General features: G+C 51.0%; 1 protein-coding gene across 15 annotated transcripts in view; it reads right to left on the reverse strand.

Moving 5' to 3' along the window:
• Positions 1–563: 563 nt before the first annotated feature.
• The window catches only part of Mef2d (myocyte enhancer factor 2D), a 29,214-nt gene continuing 10,895 nt past the window's right edge, over positions 564–18,882 (reverse strand). For 6 of the 15 annotated variants that reach the window (XM_087897380.1, XM_087897378.1, XM_087897379.1 and 3 more), the window contains 12 exons: positions 17,558–17,642; positions 16,999–17,176; positions 16,373–16,576; positions 14,739–14,876; positions 13,569–13,779; positions 13,329–13,385; positions 11,448–11,638; positions 11,023–11,043; positions 9,745–9,874; positions 4,829–5,039; positions 4,272–4,578; positions 564–3,993 (listed from right to left, as the gene is read on the reverse strand). In XM_087897380.1, coding sequence (XP_087753506.1) covers positions 3,982–3,993; positions 4,272–4,578; positions 4,829–5,039; positions 9,745–9,874; positions 11,023–11,043; positions 11,448–11,638; positions 13,329–13,385; positions 13,569–13,779; positions 14,739–14,876; positions 16,373–16,576; positions 16,999–17,052 — 1,536 coding nt within the window. In that variant the 5' untranslated portion in view covers positions 17,053–17,176; positions 17,558–17,642 and the 3' untranslated portion in view covers positions 564–3,981. The other 9 variants (XM_087897382.1, XM_087897383.1, XR_015735230.1 and 6 more) reach the window with 8 other exon arrangements.

Here is an 18,882-nt window from a genome sequence, read left to right on the forward strand (position 1 = left end):
TCTTTGCCACTGCTGAGGAAGAAGGGAGGTGAAATCCACAGTGACCTTGTGAGACAGGCAGGCCAACACAGATGGCAAGTATTTTGCAATATGGAAATCTGAGGCTTGAGGACATTCTGTGCTTGGCCTGACTTGATCCTGGCCTCTCATGGCAGCCTTATCAGGAGACTGGGCCGTCTGAGGCACTGTAAGGCAGCAGTAGCCCCTGAGCAAAGCCCTCACCCATTTCGCTGCTTCAGCATACGACATGGACCAGGTGCAGAGCCGTGCACTAGGGCTCCGCAGCGGCTGCATCTGCCGACAGCCTGGCTGTCTGTGAGCAGAGAGACATTGGTGCATTGTGAAGGTGGGCTCCATCTGTTTAACTGTGCCAAGGGAAGTCAGCGAAAAGACTGTTTGGAGTGGGAAGGCTGGACCTGAGCCTAGGAACATGTGTCACCTCTCCCTATTGCTGGGGCTGCCTGGGAAGCCTGGCACCACTCCTCACAGCCCACCTCAGATAACCACTCTCTCTGCCAGGGTTTCCTCCCTACTCGCCGCACCAAAGAAATCAAAGCCCAAGCTGAGGTATCAGAAACGTGTTCTTTTTTCTTTTAATAGTAAACCTCTTTACAACAAATATAGTGAAAGAGTCTTCAAACCAAACTCGTAAGAATCTCGAGGACTTCGTCTTTTCTTAATGTGCAGAATACTAGAAAGCATCACCGTACAGCACGGAAAGAAATAATGAAACAAATCAACAGCCACACACTTGGACTCACCCTGCCCAAGACCCAGGAGCCAGGAGTGTGGGTGATTGTCAAGTTTGGGGATGGGTCGCCTCTTGGCTGGCCCCACCCCTCCCTACTTCCCTCTCTCTGGGACTTGAATGGGGTAGAGAATTCAGATTCTCCTTGGGAATCTTAGCTCTCTTGCCCCATTAAATCTCATCCCTCTGTATAAGCAGGAGGCAGAAGGGGGTAGAACCAGGAACTCCCAGCCTCCAGGAAAGCCTACATTCCCCCACAGGGGGTTCCAGAGAGTCAGTTAAAAATATAGATAGAGAGACGTTTAGACACTTTCACATCATCTCTGTCTCTCCGAACAAATAAATAATCAGCAAGAGAAGGTGCATCTTTCTTCCTTCCTGTCCGAGGTGGTGAGGGACGGTTGAGTGCACTGCTGGGGTGAAGGGAATGTGTGCCACTGAGGCATGTGGGGGTGGCCCTCGGTCCCACTGTCCCTGAAAGCTGAGGGAAATCTGGGTGGGAAGGGCACTGGATGACGCCAGAGGCTACTTTGGCAAATACCCAGTTTTGCAGAGGAAGTGAATAGGAGGCAAATTTGGCTTGTGAGAGGAAGAAAATAAGTCCCCATTGAGGTCTGGGTTCCCAGGGATCAATTTACCTGGCCAGCCAGAAGCCCCTACATAGCCCCAGGAGAATCCTGGAGATACTGAACTGCAGAAATGTCACATATTCACTCACAGACTGTTCTCACTGTCAGGGACAGGGATGAACACACACACACACACACACACACAGCAATCGGAAGCCAGGTTTGCATTCGGGAAGCAGACTGCACACTGATGAGCAGCACACTGTGAACTTCAGGGGCCTCACCCCAGCTGTGTGTAATGGTGGCCACGCTCAGCCTGAGAAGAGGCCAGTGATTCCATGTTTATTGAGCACCTATCATTCACCCATTCAACATTTACTGAGGGTCTACAATGTGCCAGCTGCTTTCAAGGGGAGTGTATGTGCACAGGACTACATCCTGGCTCCTGTCAAGGCCTTAAGCAAGTCTTAAAACTCCCTCTAGGAACTGTGAGGAGGGGTGGGAAGGCAGGACACATATTTGACCCCCTTACCCAGTCACTACTGGAGTAAAACCCTGGGTAAAGGAGGGTTGCCTGCCTGGGAAGGCAAAGCTCCCAGGAGGAGGAGGAACTTGAGTCTGTCCACAAACAAGTCAGAACTCCAGGATCAGAACTGGTCTGGCTAGGACTAGCGGACAGCCATAAGGAGGCAGAGCCCCCAGAGTGAGGCCCTGGTGGAGGTAGGCTGTGGGGAGAAGTGGGATGGTCAACTAGCAACTCCCTTTAACTTTAGTACAAATGTTTCAGGACTGAGAGCAGCCCAGGGAAGAGGGCAGTGAGAATCAGAGCTGGAAGCCACCTATCCTTGTGTAAATACACCAGCCACACAGACACAGAGGCCCTTGGAGCCTGAGTCACTGAAGATTTACGAATACACCCACTGGACTCAGAGGCACTCGAAGGTACATCCACACAGCTGCACACAATCTCATAAATACAGGGTGCACCCAGAAACGCCCCCACGAGCATGCTCACACCCCTCTGCTTCTGGCTTCTTCCCTGCATCAAGTGTCAAAATACTACAAAAGGCTGGGTCACAGGTGGGCAAAGACCATCTTCCTACAGCACTGAGCATTGTCTTACTCTACCCACGGGAGTGTGTGCTGCCTCCCATCCCCTCCCCTGGGTGAGGAGGCAGAGGAATGGGGAGGGGAGGTGACAGAGAGCAGGCTGGGGGTGTGTCTACTCCCTCCAGTTTGATCTCAGGTTCAGCAAGAGGCCCCTAGGACCCGATGCTTGAACAGCCCCTGGGTGCTTGCCTGCAGCCCCACTGAGGAGGCAACAAAGCACAAGCCTGGGAGAGGAAGGCAAGAACAGCAGAGAATCCCATCTGTACAGTACGGGCCATTTGAGTCATTATTATTACAATATACTTTGACAAAAATAGAATCTCATTTCATATCAATACAACAACAACAACAACAACAAACACAACAGTTTCCTGGACTGTTAACCACTAACATTTTGGAAGGTTGCTATTTACAATTACAGTAGCAAGAGGGCAGGTTTGGGGCGTGGCCTGGAGGTGGAGGGACAGGAGGTAGCAAGACAGGAGCAAAAAAGCTGGGAGGTGGGTCAGGGGCAGGAGCTAGGAGGACTGGGGAGGGGTCTCAGGGCCTCATCTATAGGGCCCTCTGGCTCCATGGACCATGCTGTGTGCCCAGTGTGCACTCTTCTGGGTGTGGGCACACATAGCAGAGGTACCCTTCCCATGCCTGCCCCTGACAGGCCTCCTGCGCTCAGTGCCCCAGGGAACCAAAGGATGACCCTGGTCCAACCTGGAGCTACTTCACTGAAGGTCCTCTCCCCAACTCTTCCAGTACATGGCCAGCTTTCTAGGGTTGGGGTAGGCTGAAGGATGGGGAGCTATTGCACTGTACATCTTAAAGGAAAAGCCAGGGGTAGGGTCCCGATTCGCCACACCCAGTCCTCTGCCCTCATCAGCCCTCTTTCTACAGCTGTCTCTCCAATGTTACTTCCAAAGAGGTTCCTACCTCAAGTCCCTGCCCTGGCCTCAGATTCCCAGGCAGCCTTCCTAGAACCCAAATCTTGGGGTGCATCACACAGGACCAGTGAGTGTGGTGTGTACACAGGAAGCTGGAGGGACCAAGATGGGTATTAGCCATGAACAGCCTGAAGCAGAGTCTCTGCCCCTTCCTGTCCCTGAGACGCAAACCCAACATTAAGCCAGCTTTGGGGTTTTTGTTGTTGGATAGTTTTTGGTTCTTTACGTCTATCTGGGAATGGGATGGGAGGGCTCCACATGCAGGGCTCGGCACCTGTCCTTCTCCAAGGCCTACCGCCCCCCCTTCCTGCAGCATATGTGTACAACGTGCAAAGTGTCCCCCCCTTTCCCGCAATAAAGAGAGTCCCCCACCAGTGAAAATGGTGGGGCCAAGAAAGGGGCAAGAGCAACCCTCTCTCTAAAGCGAGAATTCGAATTTAAAAATATAATAATAATAATAATAATAATAATATAATTATACACAAATGTAACCATCAACAGGACATGGAGCAGAAGAAAGGAAGTGGGGGTCGAGCGGGAGGAGCCCAGGACAGGGAGGGGTAGGCGGTGAGATTGTCAACTCTTCATCAGGGAGGCTGAGAGGAGGGAGTGGGAACCGTCACTTTAATGTCTGTGAAGAGAGGAGACGGAAAAGGTGGTGTGAGGGGCAGCTTGGCCTACAGGATGCACCCAACCCTCTCCCAAGGGGTAAAACTCTAGGGCAAGGCCAGCTGGAGGTCACTGAGCAGGGCACAATACTGCATGAGGCGGGGTCAAGGGCTGTGAGTACTGACCCAAAAGGAATGCTGGCCACAAGGCCTCTCAGGTGGGAAAGAAAGCAGGCTGAGCATGTGGGACAGTCCCTGGGTGACGCAGACACCGGCAGACAGAAGGGCAATGTTACAGTACCCAAGTATCCAGCCGCATCCTCTTCACAGCTGAGCCATCAGCCTCAGGCTCTGGGGCTGGGCGCAGCAGGCCTAGTGTGGGCCCAAAGTCCCCCCGTCCATCATCCCGGTCCCCGGTCTCATAGGATCCTCCAGCTGGGCTGCTGAGACCTTCACCAGGATCAGGGCGGGCCGCTGGGAACACAGCTGGCGGAGGAGGTGCCGGGCTGCGCTCACGGCTTGGGGACACTGGTTCTGACTTGATGCTGATGTGCGGGTGGGTGGTGACCGTGAGAGCAGCACCCACATGGGGCAAGGGGCTGCCTGGGCTGGAGTTCAGGGACCAGACACACAGAGGCAGTAACAGAAAAAGCGGGAAGTCACCAGACAAAGGGTAAAAGCAAACAGAATGAGAATGGGGAGTTGGGAGAAGAGGGAGACAAGACATGTGGCAAGGGGAAGAAGAGTGTCAGCTCCATACTGTCCGCATCATCATCTAAAGCCCGCACCCTCAGCCCTGCACACGGACTTCTGCCCCTCACCCCCACCATTCCCACAGTAAACCACCCAAAGACTCACATGAGGTTGCTGAGCGATACGGGGACCAAGTGGGGCTGTTGCTGAGGTGGCTGCTGTGGCTGCGGCTGTGGTTGTGACTGTGGCGGCTGTGGTTGCTGTGGTTGCTGAGGCTGCTGGGGCTGTTGCCAGGCAGTGACATTGCCTAGTGCCAGTCCGGCAGGTGAGCTGAAAGCTGGTAAGGAGGACAGCTCGGCACTGGGCAGCTGGTAATCTGCAGTAGGAGAAAGTGAGGGGATCCTGAGTGGGGTTACCTCACCCACCTCTCTGGGGAGGACAGGCGGCATCTAACCACAGATGTGAAAGAATGAAGACACTCATGAAGGTGACACTAAGGAGCCTAGCAGGCACTGCTTTCTTTAGCAGGGTGGAAGGAGAGTGGTTTTAAATAGCGTCAGTGTTGCTGTTTATAAGGACGGTCACAGAAACGAGGAGGGTGACGGAGAAGGCCCATTATTGGGCTGACTGCACTCTCTTCACTTGCCCAGCATCAGCAGGTGGCAGAGAGGCAGCCGGGAGCTTTGGGAGCCCATGGCCATGGGCCTGCCACCTTCTGCCCTGGACCCACATGTCTGCCCTCCTTGAACAGGGCTCAAGCTACTGCTTGCATAAAAACAGAAGAAATAGGTCTGTCAGTCAGTCCTCGTGTCCCTGAAGCAGAAAGGGGCTTCAGGGCCTAAGATGGGGGACACTGCATTACGGGGGTACTTGCTTTGTACTAGCACTGATCTTAAGGAAGATACTGTGACATCTGCCCTGTTAAGTGACCAGTTAGGCACCTCACCATCCACAAAGCTCTAGTGTGCCTCATGCTGTGTCCTATTTGAGGTATTTAGAAATGTCTTCCACGAGAGCCACAGAGATGTGCATAGTGGGAGGACATGCTAGATGCATGGTTCAGTCACCCCTACCTATGCTCCACAGTGAATCCAAGGTCACTTGCTCTAGCCCTGTTTGTACAGGAAGATGGTTTGACCTCTGCAACATTCACAGCTGGAGCTATGACGAGAGATTCTTGGCAACCTCCACTCACTGTGAGATCCTGGGCAAATACTGTCTACAGCAAGGGCAGCAAGCAACCCTTCCTGCAGCGCGACCACCAAGGACACGCAAGTATGCAGAAGGCATGTAGGACAGCAATAGCATTGGGCTCATACTGAACACTCCAAGATGTAGTAAGCACCACTGCTCACAGGAGAAAGATGCAGCCTCAAGTTCAAGCAGCTGCCTGTTCGTAGCGGCAGCACCGATGAGAGCTCGAGTGCTTTTACTTATTGTTTTCCACAATGAAGGTCTTGCACATGCTAGGCAAGCACTCACCACTCCTCTGCTCTGCACCCCAGACCTCGACACCTTTTATTTTATTTTTTTGAGACAGGGTCTCACTATGTAGCTCTGGGTGATCTGGAACTCAATATGTAGGCCAGGTTGGCTTTGAACTCACAGAAATCTGCCTGCCTCTGCCTCCTGAGAGCTGGGATTAAGGTGTGACCACCTTGCCCACCCTTTTCTAGTACCTTTAAACCTCACTCTAGCCTGGTCAATGACAGTTACTAGCTTTCTTTCTTTTTTTTCACATTTTTAAGTTTTCTTTCCTAGAATTAAAAAAAATAACTTATTTTTAAGTGCATTGGTGTTTTGCCTGTATTCACATCTATGTGAAGATGTCGCAGCCCTTGGAACTGGAGTTACAGACAGTTGTGAGCTGCCATGTGGGTGAATGAACCCGAGTCCTCTGAAGAGCAGCCAGGTATCTGGAGAGATGGCTCAGCAGTTAAAAGTACTGTGTTTTTAAATACACAGGGTTTTTCTGTGTAGCCCTGGCTGTTCTGGAACAACTCAATAGTAGACCATGCTACCTTGAACTCACAGAGATCCACCTGCCTCTACCACCCAAGTGCTGGGATCAAGGTGTGCGCCACCACCAGCTCTCTTACACTGCCTTTTAAAAACCAGTAACCAGCTGCTGGTGGCACACACCTTTCATCCCAGCACTTAGGAGGTGGAGGCAGACTGATCTCAGTGAGCTCGAGCCCAGTCTGGTCTACAGTGCGAGTTCCAAAACAGACAGGGAAAACCCTGTCTCGAAAAACAAAACAAAACAAAACCCTGTCTCGAAAAGACAAAATGAAACAAAACACATACATACCAAAAAAACAAACAAACAAAAAAACAAAACAAAAATCAAAAACAAAGACAGAGTGATATAAGAACTAAAAGTGGGCCTTAGGACTAACTATATCTATTTAACACTATGTCTATCTAGCTGTATCTAACACTATATATAACTTTATCTATCTAACACTGTATCTAACACTGTATGTATCTAACACTGTATCTAACTATATCTAACACTGTGTCTAACACTGTATCTAACTATATCTATCTAACTATATCTATTTAACACTATATCTATCTAACACTATATATCTAACTATCTAACACTATCTATCTAACTATATCTACCTAACACTATATATAATTGTATAATTGTAACTATATATAATACTATATCTATCTAACTATATATATTTAACTATATCTATCTAACTTTATCTATCTAACACTTATTTTACAAACAAGGAAGCTAGGCCCAGAACAGGGCAGGGCCTTGTCCAAGAACCACAGGAAGAGATCAGAACAATCCAAGCCTTCTTAGTCCTACCCCATTCCACCACACTAGACCTATCTACAGGGAAGTTTATCTCCTAAGGGCCAACAGGTCAACCTCCAGGCCACCTGGTTCTCCTCAGGCTGCTCTTGTGGTCATCACAGACCTCTAAAGCTTGTGTCCACAAGGGCCAGGCCCATCTTTTATGCAGGATAACGGGAGTAGGCCACCCAGCACTTGCTGGAGTTTGGTCTACACCATGTGGGGTACCCACAACTATCTGGTGCTGACAGAAGTCTGCTTAGCTACTCCTGAGACAACAGGAACTGAAACCACACCACGGTGATACATAGGAGTCCACGGTCAGCTCTACTGAGAGCCTATAGTTCACAACATAAACTAACTTCCTTCCTGCTTCACAAGATTAAGTGGAAAAAGCACAGAGAACCACCATGGGTTCTCTAACAAAGCTTCCAAGGAGATCAGAAATGTTTTTAGCCCATTCTCCCATTAGATTCAGGAGAACGACTTCTCCTTAGCCTTGGACAGGGGAGGGTGGGGGTGGGGAAGCTAGCAGAGCCTCAGAATCCTCTCATCTAGCAATGCTCCCTGACAGGAGATAGGTCCGCAGGGTGCCATTTCTGAAGCAGCCCTTTCCCAGTTTCAGGGAAAAGGATACAATAACCAGGGAGTGGGTCTGCATGCGAAGCCCCCAAAGAAGAGGAATCAGAGACTTCTGGGCAGGAAAATCTGCCCTACAGATGCATGGAATAAGCTACCGCCTGCACTCAGGATTTCTCCCACTGCTGGGAAGGAGGACAAAGGGGATCACGGATACCTGCAGTGGAGTCTATACCTTAACAAGCTTCTGCGCTATGAGGTCTTAGGAAAGTGGCAGAGTTTGGGACCTTCTGATTTAGTTTATTCTCACTGCAAGAACAGTCTGAGCACAGGTCACTCAACTATGAGAGCCAGTGGTCGAGGAGGGAAATGGAAGAGCCTACTGACACACAAAAGCTCTCAAACTAGGTGACAAAGCATTTCCCACTAGCAAGTCCTTCCCGACAGATGCAGCAGGCAAGGATGGCTGGGAGCAAAACACTGTTCCGGAGGAAGGTATGAGTGGCTGACAAAACCAGAACAACCCTGGGACCCTACCACAGTTCTTCTACCCAGAGGCCTTTCCCATGTCCCGGGGGAACTGTTCACCTTTAGACCCACCCAGCCTCCACCAGCCTTAGCCTCTTCCAGCTCACTGCTCACAGAACCAGCCCCTCTCGCTCGTTCTCCCCTCCAGGAGGCCTTGCTGCACTGACCATGTCCTCCTCTCTAGGCTCGAACCTCAGCCATCTGCTTAGGCCACCTCTCTGTCCTGCCCTCCTCACACTGGACAGGGGTTACTCTTCCATAAGAACCTATGTTAAAAAATAAAAGATACTTGGTTGAAAGTAAATTTCAGATAAACAAAACATTAAAAAATATAAGTATAGCTAGGCGGGTGCTCGAGAGATAGAGGCAGGCGGATCTCTGTGAGTTCGAGGTCAGCCTGGTCTACAGAGCAAGTTTCAGGACAGCCAGGGCTACACAGAGAAATTCTGTCTTGAAAAACAAAACAAAACAACGAAAAGAAAAAGTATGTCTCTGAGATATGCTTTAGCACAAAGAAGGCCCTGAATATATTTAAGACTAAGAAAGTACTTACTTTATCTGGAGTTCAAATTTACCTGAATGTTGTTATTTCTGTTTATAAACTTAAAAAGAGATTGTGTGTGTGTGTGTGTGTGTGTGTGTGTGTGCGCGCGCGCGCGCAGGTGCCTAGAGAAGCAAGAAGAGGTCCTGGATTCCCTGGAGCTGAGGTTACAGGTAGCTGTGAGTAACCAGATGCAGGTGCTAGGAATTGAACTTTGGCTTTCTGGAAGAGCAGCAAGTGCTCCTAATTCTTAAGTACTTTCTTTAGTTCCTGTTTTATTTCATGAGACGAGGTCTCATGTAGGTCAAGCTGAACTTTAACTCCCCATGCAGCTGAACGTAACACTGACGTCTCCTTCTCTCGTGCTCACCTCCTGAGTGCTCAGATTACAGGCAAGTGCTTATAGTGGCTTATAGTGTGCTAGAAACTGAACCCAAGGTTTCATGCTTGCAAGGTAAAGAGCTACACCCCCAACCTGGCACTTTGTTTTTATTTGTTTGATCTACTAACTACAACACTAACTAATGGAGGCTCCTCCCGCATTCTAATTCTCCTTCTCTGGCCACTCATCTGCCCTAAGTACAAATGGACAACTTACCAAGTTATAGGAACGCTCACCTGTGTTGTAGGCAGTGGGCATGGAGGAGAAAGGGAGGCCCTGGCTGAGTAAACTTGGTGTTGCCACGGAAACCACTGGGGTGGTAAGCGAGTGGGTAGACTGGGAGACCCCAAGGCGCTGGGCATTGTTCTGTAGGAGAAAACTGTTTGTCAAGAGATGGCAAATGGGTGGGCTGCCTCAAGATGGTCCACCATACCACGTCTGAGCTAGGTCCCCGAGTTCTAAGGGAAGGTACTATAGCATGGAGGCCCACAGGCACACACAAGTTGGTGTGTTTGGAGAGTCGCAGACTCAGAGTAAAACATGCACACAGATTCACTTGCATCTGCATCCATGCAGAAAGGAAGGCATGGCGACTGCACAGAGTTCAATATGAACACTGCCTGCTCCTGGGTGGAGGGGCAGAAGGAAAAGATGTGGTCTCCTCTGGGCTAGGACCACTGGGGTCTCCTCTACACCCGTTACAGTAGCAGATGCCCCAGAAGTTTATTCTGGCATCTGTGAATGGAATGTGATATCTGGGATGGCATGTGATTGCATGTATGCACACACGTGTGTAGAGCCATCAGCTCCATCTGCTGCTGAGTCACTTGTTTATTCCAACTCCACGCTGGGGCCGAAACTGCCGCTGTGTTGGCCGCCAAAGCCTGCTTGCCTTTTCCAGCCTTTCTGGCCTCCTGTCAGCAAGCTGGGGAGGAAGCACCCTCTTCTCTACTGGCTGATGGTGCGCATGTAAGCACAGGGAGGGGCTGTGTATGTCTCTAAGTGCCTGTGAGGTAGAGCTAGCAAACAGGCAGGCAGGGAAGTCCTTGCTAAGAACAACTCTAGTCCTGTCTCAGGCCTCGGCTTTCCCCAGAAAACTGCCTTTCTTAGATTTTCTTGTAAGGATTAGGTCTGTCTTGGGTTCCAATGTTACATGGGTCTATGTGGAGTCAGGTAGCCAGAAGGATCCAAGGGTTCAATTCAGGCATCTGGCTGGGGCCTCAAAGGCCTGGGGATCAGCTCATGCTCTTTTCCAGGTGCACACACATATGTGTGTCTAAATAAATGCAGTGACACATAGACACCCATGCACACACAGATACACATGCATACCATGTCCAGCCCTTCCCGCTGCCCCATTCACCTCAGTGTCCCAATCAGCTCTAAGCACAGCTCCTGAGGCCACACGTTAGACACACAGGGAGGAGACTGGTGCACTCTCATCATGCTGCACACTGATAACACTGGGCAAAGCTGGAGCCCAAAGGCACTGCTAAGGTCTCAGCCGCACTTACCAGATCTAAATGGTCCTCAGTCTGGGAGCAGAAATAAAACCAAGAGGATGTTCAGGCTATGGCTTCTGCCCTTCCCACACAGCCACCCCATCCACCTGTCTGTCTGAGAGCAGAGTGTTCTTTCTGGCAATCTGACATCTACCAGTCAGACACTGTGAGCTAGTCCTTATTCTCACGCTGCAGCGTGAATTCCTTTATCATCCCCTCCATCATAGAGCCTTTTCTCCCATCTCCTGCTCATTTCTACTACCCTCTGGCCAGCACCACCGTGTTCCAAAGGCCCTCAGGGAAGAAAAAGTTCACAAAATACTATTCTCTCTCCCTCTCTCTCTAAGTCCTACATGCCTAACCTTCATTTCTCTTGCTAGAGGTTACTCTTTTCTTCCCACCTCCCGGCCCCTGCCATGGCCCAGAAACCCACTCACCAAATGATGCATTAACCCTTTGCCTCCCTGGGAAGTGATGACCCGCAGATCAGGCTTGCGGCTGGGGGCTCCAAGCTGGGTGTTGTGGGTGGGTGGGGGCGGAGACTTGGCAGGGATGACTTTGTTTAGGCTGTTGCCATTGGCCACAGGGAGGAGGCCAGGGGAAGCTCGGGCGCTGACGTAGCCGTTCCCTGGAGAGGTAAGAGGAGGAAAGGAAAGGCTGGTTGGCCTTCTGTCCCTGTCAACTGCCCCAAACAGACACATCTGTAACTTGGAGGCTCTCAGAGGCATGCAGGGTTCAACATGTGCATTGAACTGCCTAAAGCCTTGGTCCCCATCACTTGGCCCAAAGTCAGCTTCTAAGTCAAAGTGATGGGGCCAAAGGTATAACTAAAAAGGAACCACTGTCACTGCCAGCCCTGGGCACATAGGAGTCCGACAGCCATGCCTCTGGCCGTGCCTAGCACTCAGATCCCTCCATCCACTTCACACAGGACACACAATGACCAGAGTGGAAATAGGTGGTAGGCTATGATCTATTCTTCACTAAGGAGCCTGATTAAAGCTAGCCAACCACTTAGATGGTTTCCTTGTCAGGAGCTGGAACTCTGTGCTTTTGATCACCACAAGACAAGCCTGCAGCCTTGAGGGAGGCAGGCCACTGGCTGCTGGTAATGGTGTTGCTAGCACCAGGGGCTGATGATAGAGTCGCTACCATAACTAGACTGGGGATAAAGGCATCACAACTATCGTTTTAATTGTTCTGTACTTTCCAGGTACAGGCCTTCCACACAGTATCTCATACATGTTCATTAGCCCCGGGAGGTGAGTGGGATGGGCATTATCAGCTCTGGGCAGAGGAGGAAACATAGCACTAGGTATGATGTCTTGTCCAGGGCATCTCACTGAGTTCCCAATGCTGGGCTCAGGGCCCATGAGCAAGGAAAGGAGGGTTTACCTCTAGTACATCATCTTTGACTCCAGTGCACAACTATGCTGAGGCACCCTCATACCCATCCATTTTACACAGGAGCCATAATGAACAGGACAGGAAAGGGGTGGCACATCGGCTGAGACTGAGCTGGAGGAGTCTAAGGGTCAGGAATGTAGGCGGTGACATAGTATGAAACCACACCTTGCTCTGTCCCCTGATAGCATATGGTTACAACCCTCAAAGTGTGTTACTGTCTCTGTCCCAACTCCAAGATCACTCTGGGTATGGCAAGAATGACAGGGTGACGTCAATGGTGACATTAGAAGGTCACTGGCCAGACATCAGCACAGATCAAGAGTGGCTGGAAGTGGCTGGGAACAGGGGTAGCAGTAGTCTTTCTGTGATTCTGGTATATATGTCTACAGGTACATTATCTGTATGGTTACTCCATGGGAACACAGAGCCTGTGTGCATGGGTGGTACATGTATGCCTACCATTTGTCTAGGCAAGTCCTGATCCCAACAAGATGCCCCATTTAATTTGAAAATGCTGGACCATGGCCAGGCATGGTGGTACATGCCTTTAACCCCAGTACTCAAAAGGCAGAGGTGGGTAGATCCCATGAATTTGAGGCCATCTGGGTCTATATAGCAAGTTCCAGGACAGCCAGGGCTCCATAGTGAGACCTGTCTCCAAAAAAAAAAAAAAAAAAAAAGTGTGTGTGTGTTGTGTGTGCTGACCCTTCCACTTCAATAGCACTATGAATATGAATCCATCCTCAGCTTGCCTGACGTTCTTCAGACCCACACCTCTGCAGACTAAGTCACTGCTGTAAACACCAAAATAATGCAGGGGCCTAAAAATCTTCTGATGCATCCCGCTCAGGCACTGCCATTTTCCTCCCCTTTCCTTTAGGTCCCTGTGGAAGGCAGACAGTCGCACTCACCCACGGGGCTGGGGCAGGCTCCATTAGCACTGTTGAGGTCTCCACCCAGCATGGCTCCTGGGAGAAAAGCAGAGCTACCATGAGATGTGTCTCGGGACTGGACAACAAGAGGGGACCCTGAGCAAGAGTCAGAAACATGCAGGAATGCTGTGAAGGGAAGACCCACCACTGAAAATGGAAACCCAGACACCCTTCCGCACCTCACTTCCACCTCAGCAATTCACCACCCAGACTACTTACCTGCACTAGCAGGTCGCTGGGGCAGGCCCGGAGAAACACTGTTTCTCTGTAGTGCTGGCTGCTGGGGGGACAGGAGCCGTGGGTCCGTAAGGGATGACGTCACCAGGGAAGGAGTGACCAGAGAGCCGCTGGGATTGCTGAACTGCATGGAGCTCTGATTGGACACGGGCACTGTGACAGGCATGGCAAAGTTGGGGGCCGGAACAGATGACTAGACAAAAAGACGGAGGGCACGTCACACCAGGTGAACCTCTCCCCTGGACCCATTTTGCCCAAGAGGGTAGGCACAAGGGTTCTCTGGTTCATGGACTATACCTCCAAGGGTCAGCAGCCTGGGTTCCCTGCCTTCAACCCTTTGTAGCCCTGCCTACCTCCCATCAGAAAGGTGAGAGCACCTTGCAGTATAGCTCTGGTCCAAGGCAGGAGAGCAAGGCTCTGCCCACTGCAGACAGGACTGGATACCCCCAATGGGTTAGTCCTCAGCCAGGCAGGACACACTGGGAGCAAGTTAGTGCCCTGGGTACAGTCCCAAACTCACACACTGCTTGAGACCATGGCCTCACTAAGCGGCCACCCACCATCCGGCCTGCTTCAGGAGCAGCTCGTGCCCACCTCCCTGCCTCTTCGCTTAGCAGTTCAGCTTCCTTTAAACAAAGCTGAGTGCCTTAGGCAGGGATGCCAAAACAGCACAAGGGGGCCTCTGCCCAAAACAACAGGACAAAAATCATACTCTTCCTCGTGCTCTCAAGACTCATGGTATCTGCATACCTTTTGCTGATGAAGGGACACTGCCTATCTCTCTAGCTTATGCAAGAACTTTACAAAAAGAGGGTTATCAAGACCAAGGTCAGCAGTTTCTCAGTGGTCAGTACCAGCTCAAAGATGGCTCAGCCTAGTACACCCATGAGAGGCAGCCGAGGGCCGGGCAAGGCTGAGTGAAGCCACACCATGCAGCACAGGAGGCTCTCCTCCATGCGACTACTCACGGCCAGTCTATAACTCTGCATCATCTTATCAAATTCCTCGTCTATCTTTTTATACTTCTCCTCCGTCTGGGGGGTCAGGGCAAACGCCTCGTCCACCTCAGGGCTCTCACATTCCCTGTGCTTCTTGTGCAGCGCCTGGGGGAAGGGCCGGAAGGGGACCAAAGAAAAGGTGAGGAGGGCTCACCCCATAGCGCCTGAAGAGCCCATCCAGTTCCTCACTGGCCCGCCGGTACTTGTCCTCCAGCAGGGGGCTCTGCTCCAGTGAGTCCTCCCCATCCGGCTCTGGGCTGTCACAGCCGTTGAAACCCTTCTTCCTCAGGGTCTGCAACCGCACCACTCAGTCAGCCAGCCAGCAATGGTCCTCCTGCCTCCTCCAAGCTCCTCCCAAGGATCCCGTTCTTCTCCAACCTTTCCTCCCATGAAAGGTTCCCAGAAGCTCCAGTCCCTCCCTCAGAGCCATCCTCCCCGCCTGCAATGTTCCTTTGGGGCCCTGAGTGAAGTGGGACCTAACCTAGGCAATGCGCTGGCATGCGGCAGGCTGGCATGGGCAGGTATGTTCTACAGCTCCATCTAGGAAGAAGCCAGCCCCAGACTGTTCCCTAAGGGTGTGCTTGGGGGCAGGGGACCCTGTCCATCCAAACCCCTGGGTTCTGCTTAGGTGAGAGAACTGGGTGGAACAGGAAAGGATGATACAAGAGCACAAAGACCTGCACTTACTGCGGTTTTGCTCTATACTACCCGACACTACCCAGAGACCAAAGATTTGCACATGACCTTAAAGTGTACCTGCAGCAGATGCAAGTACTTGTGGTTGCTCAAAATTTTAAAGATACCCGTTTTATATTTTTTTTCAAATCAAGTTTATTTATTTACATGTGTGCACGTGCACACGCCATAGCACATGAGTGCTATGAGGACAACCTGCAGGCACTGGTTCTCTTCCTTCCACCATAGGGATCCTGAGAATTAAACTCAGGCCGTTAAGCCTGGCAATAAGCTTTTATCTGCTAAGCCATCTCGACAGCCCTTGCTTCATTTTAACTTTTATTTATTATTTTCTTCCAAGACAGGGTTTCACTGTGTATCCCTGTCTGTCCTGGAACTAGCTCTTGTAGACCAGGCTGGCCTTGAACTCACAGAGATCCGCCTGCCTCTGCCTCCTGAGTGCTGGAATTAAAGGCGTATGCCACCACCACCTGGCTTATTTTTATTTTTTCTAGTTTATTTCATGTGTATATTTGTTTTGCCTACGTGTATGTTTACCAATGAGTGCCTGGTGTCTGCGGGGTCAGAAGAGGTTGGATCCCCTGGAACTGGAGTTACAGGCAGTTGTGAGCTGCTATGTGGGTGTTGGGAATCAAACTATGGTCCTCTGGAAGAGCAGCCAGTGCTCTTAATCTCTGTACCCCAAGTTGGCATGCTAGAGTGAGACGCTTGGGCTGGCTGTCTCAGTCAGTCACAGAACACCCTTATAAGCTGGCACTGCTCAGTCTATCTGGAGGAGGCCACAGCTCAGAGAAGTCAAAGCACCTGCCTAAGGCCATGTGGCCAGTGAAGAGCAGGGGTGAACCCCAAAGCTCAAGCCCCTCGACATTTCAGAGCCACACAGACCCATAAAGTCCTGGGACAGAAAGGAGATATGGGAACATAGAGGGACACACAAAAAGGAACATCCCAGAGGATGAAGGAAAGAGGTGCTCCTTAGACCTGGCATGCCAGACTGCCTAAGTTGAGCTGAGGCCTGGTACTGGCTACATGTCTCATGCCTTCGCTCCCTTGGGCCTGGGCTCAGAAGAGAGAGGTTCCACACAGGCGCACCTCTATGATGTCAGCGTTGGTGCGGCTCTCGTGCGGCTCGTTGTACTCCGTGTACTTGAGCAGCACCTTGTCCATGTCGGTGCTGGCGTACTGGAACAGCTTGTTGGAGTGGTTGAAGATGATGAGCGCGATCTCGCAGTCACACAGCACGCTCAGCTCGTACGCCTTCTTCATCAGGCCAAACTTCCGCTTGGTGAATGTCACCTGCAGGAGAGTAGAGGGTGGACAGGTCTGACAAGAGTCCCTGTGCCCATAGATATCTGGACATAGTCCCTACCATAGAGTTCCACTCTCAGGGTGCCTCAGCCACTCTCTATGGAAACCCTTCATCTAAAAGAGAAAACGGCATCCCTTGGCCAGAACCAGCCTCAGATGGCCAGGAGGCCGCATCTCTGTGCAGCAGGCTGAGAAGAGCAGCAGAGCTCCCAGTAGACGGGAGGGATGATTCGACAGAGTGAAGGAGGCACACGAAGGTGCCCCTCCCGCCACTCAGACCCACCTCTCTGTCACAGCCTCCAGGAGACCCTAACTCCTAAGAAAGCCCTCTTGTAGAACTGGTCATGGGTGACAGAAGCTGGCTCCCTGCCCTTGCTCTCCTACCACATGGGGCTCTGAGATTTCCTCACCTGGCGGTTCCGCTCATCAGTGATTCGCTGGATCTGAATCTTTTTCCTCCCCATCTTCTCTGGGGGGTCCTTAGTGCCAGAGAGGAAAGGGCTGCTGGGTGATGGTCAGGAGCTTCACACTGTGCTCATGAATGTCTGGGACTATTTCATGGTCTGTAGAACACCTGTGAATGGGCTCCTAGGAGAGAGGGTCATAAGGACTGTTAGAGCCCCCAGCTTTGTTGCTTGAGATGTGGGCCAGGCTCATTACACCTATAAGAGGCTAGTGGCATCTCTGCCCCATCCCCAAATTGTGACAATATTTGCTATAGAGGAAATGAGCCCCCCAATACCAAGTGCAAGTTGGGCTCCCCCTGGACCAGTACTTGGTCTAGGCTGATTCTCCAAGTCACTGCTCTTCTCGAGCACATAGAAGGTCCAGGGCACCCATGCCCTATTCTCTGTAGAGTCTGGGTGTACTATGTGCTGTGCTCTCCCCATCAACTCCCACCCCCAGCACCTGGACCGGTGGAGGCTCCTATGCTGAGCCACAGTGAGAACATACTGAGCGAATGCCTACCCAGACTGAAAGCAGCAGGCAGAGAGAGGATGTCTGGTGCCCCAGGTAAGGTTGGTGGCAGGATCCTTACATGGACGAATGGAACCTGGGGACAGTGGAAGCTGGTGTTATAGAATGCCCACTCCAATCAGAGCCCAAGTAGGTTTTTGTTTGAAGGGAGGACGTCCTGCTGCTCAGACACAAACTACTCTAGGTCAGAGGCAGCAAACCTATTTTCCCTAACTCCTCACCTCGTACTGGAGACTGAATCCAATGGTCCTGCACATGCTAGGAAGGTGCTCTGCCCAGCTGCATCCTCAGCTCCCATTTTTATTTACTGAGCTAAAGTCTTGCCAAGTTTCCCAGGCTGCCTTTAAATATGTGATCCTCCTGCCTCAACCTCCCGAGAAGCTATAATGACAGGCCTGTACCACAGCTAAGTCTGAAACGTAGGGTTTCCCATTCTCCAGGTAAGTGCTCCAGCACTGAATTCACCCCAATCCAGGCAGTGTTTCTGTAAAGGGCCAGAAATCAGCACTGCAGCCTGTAAATTCTGTAGCCACGCTTAGCTCCACTGTAGGAGCCTAACTGACATGAAGGAGACAACAGGCGGTGGTGACGCACACCTTTAATCCTAACACTCAGGAGGTAGAACAGGTGGGTCTCAGTGACCTCAAAATAAACAAACAAACAAAACCATAAAAATAAATTAATGAGGGGGGCAGCAGGAAATATGCAAATAGGGTGCTCTGGGTGACTAAAGAGATTGCTTCAAATCTAAGAGCTCTTGCTGGTCTTTGTAAAGGACCTGGGTTCAGTTCCCAGCACTCATTTGGAGGATTACAAATGTCTCTTTATTTTCTGGGGGTGGGGAGGGAGGTGAGGGTGAGCAAGGTTTTCTGTGTAACAGATCTTGCTGTCCTAAACTCGGAGAGATCCACCTGCCTGTCTGTCTCCCAAGTGCTGGGATTAAAGGTGTGTACCACCACCACAAATGTTTACAAATGTTTAACTCCTGTTCCAGGGGATCTAATCCAGTCATCCGGTCTCCACGGGCACTGCACATACATGGTGAAAAGACATACTAACAGGCAGGGAGATAAGGGATTCCTCGGCAACAGCTGGGTACCAGCGGCTTCTGAGCATTCGAACCTGTGCCTTTCTAGCTTATTCTACAAGGCCTGAAGGTTACAGAGTAGGTGAAGTTAACTAGGCACCTGACTAGGATGGGGGGGGGGGTATGTGGAAAGTCTCGACCTGCTTAGGACCACCACAGATCACATGACTATCCTCAGGATTCATTGTTTAGCATCTACTCTGCCTAAGTATCTACAGAGAGTATCCCA

Source organism: Myodes glareolus, chromosome 17 (genome assembly GCF_982192425.1).
Source record: "Myodes glareolus chromosome 17, mMyoGla1.1, whole genome shotgun sequence".
Lineage (NCBI taxonomy): Eukaryota > Metazoa > Chordata > Mammalia > Rodentia > Cricetidae > Myodes > Myodes glareolus.